This window comes from Cyclopterus lumpus, chromosome 12 (assembly GCF_009769545.1).
Source record: "Cyclopterus lumpus isolate fCycLum1 chromosome 12, fCycLum1.pri, whole genome shotgun sequence".
NCBI classification, from domain to species: domain Eukaryota; kingdom Metazoa; phylum Chordata; class Actinopteri; order Perciformes; family Cyclopteridae; genus Cyclopterus; species Cyclopterus lumpus.
The window spans coordinates 14,915,320-14,927,780 of NC_046977.1; the positions used below are offsets into that span (position 1 = coordinate 14,915,320).

Genomic DNA, 12,461 nt, shown 5'->3' on the forward strand with positions numbered 1-12,461 from the left:
TTCCTGTTCCTGTGTTGAGCGATTCACTTCAGTTATTGAAAAGGACATGCTTGTTAAACACGGGGCTCTCCTGCTGACTCAGCAGGCCCTCGGTCAGGTCTCATGCTCAAAGTATCGGTCTCAGAAGCAGGAAAGTTACGGCAAATCCCCCTCTGTCTATATTGTGCACAAAGACCATCTCAGTTTCAAATGTATTTAAAACAAAAACAATAATTTAGTCATTTAACTCCTGTTTTGTGGCAATGCTGTCATCCTGAATGATTGTCTTTTTCTTCCGCTGTGGCTTTATTATAATAGTTATGTTAGAAAATGATATACCGTCACAAAATCACCTCATGCTGTAATTCATATTTGTGCAAATGGTGTCTGAGACAGTAATGATGGGAAATCATTGTAAAAATACAACTCGTAATTCATTTCCCTGCCTTTACTTTCAGTAAGGAGAATCTTGTGTTTAGTTTTGCTTTGTTAAAGGAAGAGTTGGACATTATGAGATTGAATACTTTTATTCACTGATATTCCCTTGCTATGATAAATGTCTGTTATCAAAGGAAATCATTCAGTCACAGATACAAGCTCTTCACTAAAATCATATCAGTTTGATTCAAGTATTGAACAATAAGGCAGTTTTGTACTGTTTGTGTTGAATGTCAACACTGTCAATAATGAAACTCGAGCAGACGGTAACGCTCTTAATTAAATGTTTTACATTTGTTGATCAAATATAAAATGTTAAGTTTCTAAATATAAATGTCTATTTTAATACAATGGCAGTTCATCAAAACTTTATGATAAAGTAGTACAAGTAAAAAATACATCCTTTTTGAAGTATTACATAAATCGGGGGTACTTTTCAATGTTATGCACTTGGCAGCTAAACGAATAAAAGAAAAAAATGGAAAACAGTGATTTAATAACAAAGAGACTAAGTCTGCTCTAATTTAGTCAGTTACAAAACACTTGATTGAACAAACCAGTAGTGGCGAAACACGTGGCATCACTTCAGACATGCATTTCAGAAGCACCAAATGATAACTCACCAGGGAACAGGGCAAGAGTACAAGCGTGCTGCAATGAGCCGAGCTCTGAAGCTTTACAAGGCCAGGCTTGTCACAGTGCTTCTCCTTTCAGTCAGGAAGAGTTTAACTGGCCTTCAGGAATGTTTCGAGCTCCAATCTCACAGCTGGGAGATCGGGGAATATGGCTTATAGTGCCTGAATCTTCATGTGTGAACTCTGGACTCCAGGATTAGAGTCATTATGGACTTTGGCCAAATGCTTCAAGCGAAATGAAAAGTTTAAACAGCTTCCGTTGCAGTCAACGTTGCTTTCAATAGAGGGACATAAATGTGTTATGTGATTTAGATATTAATCATCATTTAATAGGAACTAACCAGGGAGTTTGACTACCATTACCTGCTGGTGGCCAGTTATTTTGTGATATTTCCATCTGGGTCTCCTTTATTGAAAAAATGACATAAAAAAATCTGCTCGGTGACTGAAAGCTTGGATTGCAGAGGTTTGCTGAACCACATGCTGTATTTTCATATTTTTTGTAAGGCATCCGTAGATGACAGTTAAGAGGGAGCATTTACAGACTAAGAAATAGATTTGTTTTAGTTGTTGTTGCTAGAACTGCTATTAAAATTCCAGTGTATTTGGAGAAAACAGTTGTATGATGTCAGAAACAAATATTCAGGTATTGAACAGGCTCAAACCAATTACTTGATACTCTTTCTTATTGAATCCTCTTGGGTACCCCATGTTTTCTGGAACAGAGCTTCCTAAATAGCAACCTCAAAGCTAACTTGCAGAATGCAGTATTGTCATAGATGGCATGACATGAGCATACCTCAAATCATGATAGCGTGCCTACATTCCTTCTTCTTCCAGCTGCTCTAAACCACAGAGTCTTCTGACCGTCTTTCTGCTGCTGCGAATGTACTGTTTGCATGAAGAACTGCCGCGTGAACGGTATGAAACAGTAAGCTGCTCATGTCTTTGGCATTTTTCCCAAAGAATTGTCCTTTCTGCAAGGTATCAATGACTAAGGTGTTACAGTTTGCGAGAAGCACACTCACACTTATCTCTCTGTATTCATTGACCAGCCCTATAAATGTGTCAATGCCTGTTGTGTCCATGAAGGGTATGGCAGAGCAGTCTAAGACGATTGTGTGGAAAGCCAGTTCTCTTTGTACAAGTCCTACAACAACCTGTGAGTTGCTTGTATCCCCATTTGCCTTGCCCAGCTTTGAGGACATCCCCTTAGCCTTCTTCTCTGCCTTTCTCCTCTTCGTCAGCTCCAGGAAAGGCTCAACGCCGACAGCTTTGTAGAGGGATTTGAGGAATGCTTCCTTGTTTGCGTAATACAGCGGAGCCTGGAAACGGAATACCTGAACCCGAGGTGGCGCCGTCAGGTTCTTGTACTCGTCCAAGTCCTCGTACAGATCAGTGTCATTGGCTCGGCCCAGGAGAGAGACCTGGCATGGGACATCAGATTAGATTAGATCAGATCATGAGATAACTAAAGGCCAATAATTGTCTTTTCACGTGCTGTCATTTGCATCAGCTTTTAAACAACCATTATCAGCATTAAGTCTATTACTCACCTTCGGGTGCTGGGTCATAAAGATGACGCAGATCATGGAAAAACATATTCCGACCAGGAGGCCAACCTCCACACTAATGAGAGCCGTGGCCGACATGGTGACCAGCCACACGATGCCGTCGTTCCGGCTGGCGCGCCACTTAGCCGGGACATCCTTGAACTTCCTCAGTGCCCCACGAAGGCTCACGATGATGATACAGGCAAGAACACACTTCTGGAGGGCGTAGAAGAAAGGCGCAAAGAAGAGCAGGACGAGAAGGACAACCATGGCGCTGATCAGACTGGAGATCTGAGCGAGGAGCAGATAAATAAAAAGAGACAGAGGAAGAAAGAGATATTTTATAGTGAGCATCTCCCACAGACTTAACATGAACAGCTACAACAGATAGAGTACGTGTTGCTCCTCTGAATCCTCGGGACCGACTTTAGTGATGTTCCTAGAAACCATTCACTCAGGCAAGGCAAGCAAGAGTGTTCCAACTTTAGGGAAGCATTTCAAGCAGTTTCCAAAAGTATGAAATGCACCTGTGTCTGGCAGCCTGTTGAGTCCTTCACCATGGTTTTAGCCAATGCTGCACTGGTGGTGAAACAGTGGAAGAAGGAGGGGATGATATTACAAAAGCTGATGGCCAGCATCTCCTGGTTGGGACGAACCGTGTAGCCATTCTTCTTTGCAAACATCTCGGACAGCGACACCGTGAAGGCAAAACTACAAGATGGAAAGAAAGTGTGTTTACCAATTGAGTCTGTGAGGGCGTTCAACAGAAGTGTAAATAAAATAGCATTTTTTCTTCCCGATATAATTAGGTATTAAACGTATTAATCAAGACTCGAGTGTTGTCTTGTAAATAAATCTGTTTCAAGTCATACTACGATGCAATCAGATAATGAGGGCATATAGGCCACATTCCGGCCTGCCAGATGATAGTCCAGCAACTAAATTACATCTGTAACAATCCATATAAGAGGCACACGTGGAAGCCACGCATACAGCATGTTAAAGGTCTGACACATTACCTGATGACGGCCAAGGGAATGGCATCCAGTATCAACCGTGGCATCAGACTAAAGCTGGGCACCTGGGGAGAAATGAACCCTGTGGGGATGTAACCGGATACACTGGTGCCATATTTGCTGTTCAGCTCCCCAAAATGGCTGGCCAGTGTAGCTCCTGCCACGACTAACAGCTCAGTAGGCAGAGGGATCTTAAGACGATCCTTGAAGCGCTCCTGGATCTCTTTACCTGCCACTACAACAACAACAAAAGACAGTTAGAAAAGAGCTTTTTAGGCTGTAGAAATGTATGGCCAGTATTGGATGCCTCATCCCGTGCCATTCTTGGGCGTGTTGTATCATTCATTTTGAAGCACATGAGGCCGTTTTTTAACTTTACCTAATACAGAGATGCAGATGATGCTCGTGATGAGGTCACACATGTTGGCACTTTGAATGTTGGCGAAGATGTTGAACCAGGTGACGACGACTGTGCCGTAGCCCTGGTGACGGGGGATCTTGAGACCCAACAGGTATTTAGCCTGCACGGTGAGGATGGTGAAAGAGGCTCCCGTGGCAAAACCATCAAGCATTGGAGCCGAAAGGTATACAGAGACGAAGCCGAGCCGAAACACGGCCATCGCGAGCTGGTGAAGAGATTAGGAGGTGGAGCGGGAGAGGAAGACGAACAAAGAGGGAGGGATAGGAAATGGATGGGAATGAAAATGTGAGTCACTTTTCAAATTAAATATCTCATCAATTAGATAGATTAGCAAAAAAAAGTATTGTAGAACTTCATGGTTCCCAGATGTATACTAACGACTTTGATGATCCCCAAACTTTTCTTCTCATGTCATAATGAGATTGACATGTTGAGTGAAATTGGATGGGTTGTCATGAAACTTGTATACATTAATGTCCCCACAGGATGAGTTGTTGGTTACTAACCAGTGATCCCCTGGCTTTTTATTTAGCACTGTCATGAGGTCAAGACTCCATACTAATAAAATGAGGGCCTAAAAGCATTGTCCATATGCACCGGCATCTATTACCTGATAGACGCCGACCAGGAAGGTGAGGGCAGTGGCGATGCTGATGGAGTAACACTCCTTCCCACACTGCAGACCCATTAGCTCAACACTGTGAAGTTTACCAGCAGTGAGGTTAGTGCCCAGTGTGGCATTAAACACATCAGGGCCAGACGCTTTGGAGTCCTCGTTGAGGTCAAAACCCGCCAGGAACATCTCCTTATACACCACCTGCAAGCAAGTAGAAGTCTTAATTAATCCATTAAATAAAACCTAAGAAATACAACTGTAAAAATCATTACAATTCAGTGGTATTAAGTGATCAATTATACAAATTGACATCTTCCCAGTGACAAGTAGCTTATTGGAAATAAATGAAAAAAAAATGTAAATGTCCTAATAATGTTTCAAAACAGATTGTTAATAGCGGAAATAATTATTATCAATTATACAAATCCATTATCCAGCAAACGCCACAGAGAAGGACCACCTGGGGTCAGGGATCGAACCCTGGCCCCTCTTGCTGTGAGGTGACAGTGCCAGCCACTCCACCACCTTAATTATCCTTTTTATTTACTCTGTACCCTTTTAATACAATTTCAATGAACATTTCATAAACTACCCGAATTGCATGACCATTGCTTGCCACCGGTGATCCATTGCCGTACCTGTCCAACCATGAGGCTCATGAGGCTGAAGATCCCCACAGAGACATGTCTGGACGTCCCCATGAGGAAGTAGATGATGTTGGCGTAAAAAGAGGTGTATAATCCATAGATGGGCTCCACTCCTGCCAGCAGGCAGTAGGCGATGGCCTGCGGCACCAAGATGATACCAATGATCACCCCGGACATCACATCGCCCCAAACGTACTCGCGGAGCTTGTATTTAGGCAGCCAACGCACAACAGGGAAGAATCCGGTCAGGGTGGATCGGACTCTTGGCAACGAGCAGGTCACACCCTGCTTCAGCTTGGATTTGAGGACTGAAACTGTGGGCTGTCGCTGGCGAGCCCGACGCTCCAGGACAGGTGGCATGACCTTGGTGACCTCCTCCATGGTCGTAGGGAGGAAGAGGAAGCAAGGTGAGAGGAAGAGGGAGGGGAGGTGGGTAATGTGGTCAGCTGTGCTCCTGTAAGATCATCTTCGGAGAAAAAGGAGGTAGGGAGAGAGGGGAGGGAGATATACAGGACAAAGACAGGGAAATGGAAATAAGTGAATATCATTGGATATGACTTAATAAGTACAATATGATATCTTCTTGTCGGGTCACTTTCACACTATGCATGTTTGCTGTGGTATAATTTAATTATGGGGCATTTACAGATTCACTTGGATGCTTTCTGTAGTTGTTTTCCTTTAAACTTTTCAATCAGTCCTTTGTTTAGTCAGGATTATGAATTCAGTGTTTTACGGCGATTGACCTTCATATTTCCAAAAGAACTCAGTGTACAAATCTAATAGTAAACTAAAGGCAATTGTGCAGTTAAACTTCAGAGAGTTGTGCAACAGTACAGGCTGGACAGTGTCTTCTATGGTAAAGGTAAAGGACGAACATTTTGTCCGACGTTAATGAGCTCCTTTTCCCAGAACACAGGTTAGTCAGTGACTGAGAGCAAGTGATTGTACTGTAGGCCTCCACACTGTAAATTGTTATAACAATAGAGTGTTGGGGTATTTTTGCAAGTCCTTCCCATGAACCTCCTCTATGTTTTGACACGTTCACTCTTCACTATACTGACAGGTCTATACTTGGTTATCTGTACCCGTATTCTGATGTGTTGCGGTCATCTGGGTTGAGGCTGAGTGAGGACAGGGCCATTATAAAAGTAGGCCAGAGCAAAGGGAGAGCAAAGAAAACGTCTTTTCGGGGATTGCAAGAAAACCGTGAAATCAATCTTGGCGCTGCGTATGAAAAAAAAAAGAAAACCGTGAAATCAATCTTGGCGCTGCGTATGGAAAATAGAAAAAATCTCTTGAGATGGACCGGCGACATTTTTTAGCCCTGTTAGTTACATGGCTCTTATTTGAGCCAGTTTTTTTTCACTTGTCCGTTCTGGGCTGCTGTAGAAACACGGCCGTGCAACTCGGCGGACTTCATGGAATAAATTACTCTTTTTAAGCTGACGAAAACACAACAATTCTTAGTTGTAGGTGATTATACACTATTGAAACATAGTAATTATTATTTTATTCCATTTCTGGCAATTATTCTTCCTAAATGTTACTCACTGTTCCTTTAACCGGTTAGCACGCTGATGGGGGTCTGTAGCTGGCTCAGTTTTAAAGCGGTATATGAAATTTGAACGAATGAAATTTAAGACATCAATTGGTGCAACTATGTCAAAAACGTCATTGTAATGACCCGTTGAATGAAATTTTACAACCACAAACTAGACACCTGGGCATTCAGAAGTTGGCTTTCCTTCAAGGTAAATGGAGGATAGGGCGGTTTCTGAGCAGCTTTCAGTACTCGGCACCCAAATGCAGAAAAATGCAATTCCCACAGGAACCTCCAAAAGTGTTTTATTCTAAATTATAGCATATGTTCTATGTTGGTCCTGCTGGTCTTGTTCTCCCATGCAATATTTCAGAGGGATTTTCTAATATTTACATAATCAATTCTCGAGCGGTAAAAAAAAACCCAATGTAGACATAATAGAGCGTGGGAATCGTATACTTTCATCACTATGTTCTAAGCCCTTATGCACTTTCAAAATACATTTTAATTTATTAATATTAATTTCTGATTCATGAAGAGTAGATCTTGTTATATTAACCTTCAAGGTTCCAGCTTTCAGATGGTGTATACCACTTCTACGTGGCATATACTGTTGACCTTTTATCCACCCCTGACCCCACCCTTTCCCCTACAGAGTGGCAGAATGATAAGGGGTTTACATTATACTTTAAAGCAATAATGTATCCTACAGTTGCAATAGTGTCAGTGTTACATGATGGTCTTAATTTGGTTTCAGTGTGTTTACACAGAGAATGATACCATGAAACTGTTTCAATGTTTTTTTTAAAAACCATAACTGACAACACCTATTAAACTTACAACTCATCAACTCATGAAAGCCAATGTTCAACACATTCGTGTCACTCGTGAATGAAACTGGTGATCGACGGCTTGCAGAAGGCCTTTCTCACGAGGTTAGCTGTTTGCTGAAGCAGCTGCGTCTCAACGGAGATGGCCACGCCACAGAAACCATTAAACACTCTCAATGATGTGCTATCAGTCTCGGCCATCACAACGCTGGTATGTGCTGTGATCTAGACTTCCTGTGGCAGCGCCGGACACTGTGACAGGGGGATTAAGATCAGTGGAATTATTTATTTGATGTGTACATCAGATTTGTCGCTTTGCATTCGTTTAAATTAGATTTAAGTTCCAACGTGCTGTAGTTTTTCTTTTCCACTCGCCGGTTTGAGGCAGTTTTACTTCGCGGGACAATACTTGCTCACTTTGCATGGAAAACCCACTAATACAGGCCAGTCTGTGTTCATATGGGCCTCATAAATCCAGCCTGACGTTTTCAACAGATAAAAGACACGGGAGATAAATAAAAGAGCCTGTAACAATTTCACAAAAAAGAGACCAAGGCCTCACGTGAGGTCCGGTGTGTAACGCCGCTGCCAACAAAATGTCCACCTCAACAAGCTTTTCTTTCAAGAAGCACAGCTGATTGACTGCTGAGCATGGCAGGAGTCACACTGAGGACCTTTGGAAAACCAAACAATACGATTTACTTCAACGTCAACCCTGAACATTTGATCTAAGCTGTTTCTGGAAACTGTTTCTAATCAATGTTCTCCGCCTTTAATCATGTGATAAAGGAATCACCACTTACCACATTAGCATAGACTGTGCAGCTTCCTCTCTTTGCCTTTCATGTAAAGCCTCTTCTATCCAGTCATGTTACAAGTCTAAAGGGGTGAAAGTAACCGACTTCAAGGTCTTCAATATTAACTAAAAAAAGTATAAATATATCCTATTTTATGACAAATATCATTACTTTTAAGAATTTAACAGCGCTAAACTACTGAAACCAGGACTATTGTCCCTATTCGACACAACAATACCGGTAGTTTCACGACTTGACAACCAGATCAAATTCACCCCAAGACTCTAAATTTGCTTTGCGGCTGATGTTGATTTGGAGAACAGGTGCTTTTGAAAAGTTGCAAATCATTGGCCAAACCTTAATGTTTAACTTAAGCCAAGAGTCGAGTTCCATAGTTTTGATATTAATGACAATTCATAAAAGCAAGTGATTACCACTACAATGACATTCCCAAGTGATTGACTTTAATAAACTAGATACAAGATCCCTAAAGAAAAGAAAAGACCAACCAACAACTCCCCCAATGTAAGTATGATTTCCAAAAACCAGTAGAAACCATCTTTTCTTTGCAGAAAACTCTCTGGTAATCAAGTCAACCAGAGATGGGGAATCCTCCTGATTGGAGCATAAGAGCAGTACTGTATGACTTCCTGTAGTTTGTATCCAAAGTAGTTACTCCAACAACTATTTACTGTAGATATTCATAAAATTGTCCATGAAAGATTGTCGATGGCCTTGCAGGTTTAATATGCTCTAAATTACCTATGAAAGAACGTATGTGCCGTAAACATCTTACCACCTGCAGATCATCTAAACTGTGCTCCCGACATCACCTTTATCCACTCTCCAACTCCAGTCATGTTATCACTACTCTTAAGATGCTTTTCCAGAAGGAATGAAAACCAACATTGAAAAGCATCAGTGGTTCTTTCTTGGACACACAGTTACAATAAGTAATGTGTGGCAATACACTTACCTGTAGAGTCACTGGCACGGGGACAAACAGGACCACGAGTCTCTGATGTGTCCTAATTAAATCAGCTCTGTGTTGATTTCCCTTAACTTCTTCTCATTCCATCTCTCTCTCTCTCTCTCTCTCTTCCACTCTTTTCTATATCTCTCTATCTCTCTCTTTGTCTCCAATGTCATCCGAGCAGCCACAACAGTCTATGTGAGTGGGACCTCAGCTGGATAAATAGTGAGATAAGAGCAGCCCTTTGCTCACCCTCAATCAGTCCCCTATTGGCTGGGTCACCAAGAGTGGGCGGGGTTTGTCAACATGTGCAACAACAAGAAAGCATTTGTGTGTGCGCATGTGTGCACATGTATGTGCATGCTCGTGTATCTGAATGTGGAAGAGGCCACTCTGGGAAAGAAGTTAAGTCCAGTCAATATTTTACTGAATCGAAGTGTACATCTGTCCTGCAGGAGGCCGGCAAAGTGAGCACAGACCCCGACGTCAGCATGTTATACTGTTCAAATACAGCCTGTAGGGGCCGAGTGGACTACATAGCAAACAGGAGATAAACCCCTGTGATCTGTGTGAACAGCACCAGAAACAACCTATATATGTCTTCGAGCAAATACACTCAGATTGTGTGGAAAACTAATAACTAAACTAACATGGAGTTGTACCTGCCCGGTTGAATCCAAACCAACACACTGTTAGGTGTTTTATTAGGTTTTTTTTCATATACATTTCTAAAAAATAAAATCTGAGCTCATAATTAGAAGGCCATGCAGCTAAGAAAATTGGACCTACTAATTCACTTAAAAAATGAAAAGAAAAGGAACATTCACTCCCGTGTAATAATTTTAAAAGTGGTTTAATACTCTCATCCATCCATCCATCCATCCATTTTCAATACCGCTTATCCTCATTAGGGTCGCGGGGGCGCTGGAGCCTATCCCAGCTGACATAGGGCGAAGGCAGGGGACACCCTGGACAGGCCGCCAGTCCATCGAGGTGTTTTTTTTCGGGTTTAATACTCTCATTTAACGCTTTATCGTCAACCAACCAGAGCAAAACTGAACCCACTGCTCCTTAAGTGTGCTGAATAGTGTGCTTCTGAATAAACAAGATGTTGGACGCAATTCGATTAAAATAAGATAACATCTATAGTTACCATACAATCTTATAAGCCATAATATTACTTCTAACCATAGAGGGATTTTTATATTTCTGTCTTAATCTAAAAAGGCAGCTGTGTTTCAGTTTATTTCATCATAGTATAAATCCTGGCCTAGACTTGCTTGAAGTGAACATTTTATCTGTAAGAATAAGATTTAATTTAAGCTTTAGTTATACCTTTCCGATTCAGATTATTAACAGGAAAAATATTATAAATCAACTAATAAATTATGATAGCTGCTCCTTTACCAACTGCACCATTATTATATAATGTTTTACATTGTAGTGTATTGCTATTTTTACTATTGCCACACGACTTCCTGTCGGTTCTAGAATGTGTATTACGATAAATCAAACCAGTTGTGTACTATTACACATTGATAGGCCTCAGTGCACTATGGCTCAATGGACCCTGAAGCCTTCGGCTCACTTTACCCCAAAATCACCATTATGGAAAGAAAACTGCCTTTAACAATGTTCAGCAACAACATGTATAAGACACACCTCATGCATACCTCGTGCTGGAAATTGAACTTGATAAGCAAAACATGTGTCTTGTGTAGATAATCTCCATCACAGCCAGATGGAAATGATGTGTTATCACATGACAGCAATGTGCACCGTTGCTATAGGCCAACTACCTACTGGATAATCCTGCCCCACTCTCCTACATGAAGTGTGGGTGTTTTGAAATCTGTTATTTTTGTGGACTCAGCCGTAATTTTTTAAACACTGAATTGTGGCGGGGTACATCATTTCTCATCTACGGTATGAACACTGGCATTGTAATAAGAAACAAGAAGAGAGCTTCTGATTTTCTTTACAATCATGCTTAAAATTCACCATCTGAAACAAAAGTGTGTTTGTGGAAGTGTGTGTGTGTGTGTGTGTGTGTGTATCCCTGTGTGCATTATGTGCTGCACTGAATGTCATCATTGTCAGTGTTCTTCTAATACAGTCGGTCCCAATTTCGAGTCATATGTACACATACTGTATGTCACATTATGTAACATGACAGAACTATCAAGGGAGAGGGGCCTTCTTTTTGGTATGTGTGTGTGTGTGTGTCACTGGAGTGAATGGTCTGATAACAGCTAGTTATTCACTGGGACTTACCAGAAGGAAGCCACCCGGACTTCCGTTCAGGTGTATGTTTGCTTGTTGGTGTGTGTGTGTGTGTGTGTGTGTGTGTGTGTGTGTGTGTGTGTGTGTGGTGAACAAGACAATGTCCATGCACAGTAAGACTGGAGTATCCCTTCCGACGGAAGCAGACCAAACCAAAACAATCGGAACATGTGAGGAGTTTCCGCCTGTCTTGTCGCCTTTGTCGACCCTTCTCCCTTCAGCCTGAGAGGATTACGGCACTGCTCCTTTAAATCCACTGGCAGCCTCATCTGTCCCTCCACTGTCTACAAGCTGCATCAGCTGTCCAGCATGAATCCTGGACACCGTTTTGTCTGTTTTCCTTGCAATTGACAAGTCAAACGAGGAGGGACTCACCTGAAGAGGACCAGAGGAGCAAACAGGAGGCAGCATCAGCCATACCTCCCTGACTGGTGCCTCTGCGTCTACCATCAGTCTGTGTTGGCCACTCGGCTGCTCACTGACTGCCTATGTCTTCTTCCTGCTTCCTTCTGCAAAGCATGATGGGAGCAGCGACCACCCGTCTTGTTCCTGTCTGCGGATTGGAGCAGAGCAGAGGGGGAGGGGAGAGAGGAGAAGAAATGGAGGGAGGGAGGAGGGATTGCCAGTGGATGATGGTTACCATGGTGACTAAGCGGCTGCTGATGCACGTGTGTATTCAGATTGCTGCTGCTTTAGTTAGTGATTCCTATTTAATTTTTTTTTAAAGACA

General features: G+C 42.2%; 1 protein-coding gene across 2 annotated transcripts; it reads right to left on the reverse strand.

The window, feature by feature from the left end:
- Window positions 1-570: 570 nt before the first annotated feature.
- slc26a1 (solute carrier family 26 member 1) lies at window positions 571-12,242 on the reverse strand. Of its 2 annotated transcripts, none has more exons than XM_034546909.1 (8): window positions 12,107-12,242; window positions 5,297-5,771; window positions 4,653-4,859; window positions 4,001-4,247; window positions 3,625-3,856; window positions 3,133-3,316; window positions 2,609-2,896; window positions 571-2,479 (listed from the first exon to the last, which is right to left on the reverse strand). In XM_034546909.1, the coding sequence occupies exons 2-8, from the start codon at window positions 5,684-5,686 to the stop codon at window positions 1,898-1,900; spliced, it is 2,130 nt and encodes a 709-aa protein (XP_034402800.1). In that variant the 5' UTR covers window positions 5,687-5,771; window positions 12,107-12,242; the 3' UTR covers window positions 571-1,897. The 2 variants fall into 2 exon arrangements, with proteins under 2 accessions (XP_034402800.1, XP_034402801.1); XM_034546910.1 differs by lacking the exon at window positions 12,107-12,242 and adding an exon at window positions 9,452-9,599.
- Between the last annotated feature and the right edge of the window lie 219 nt (window positions 12,243-12,461).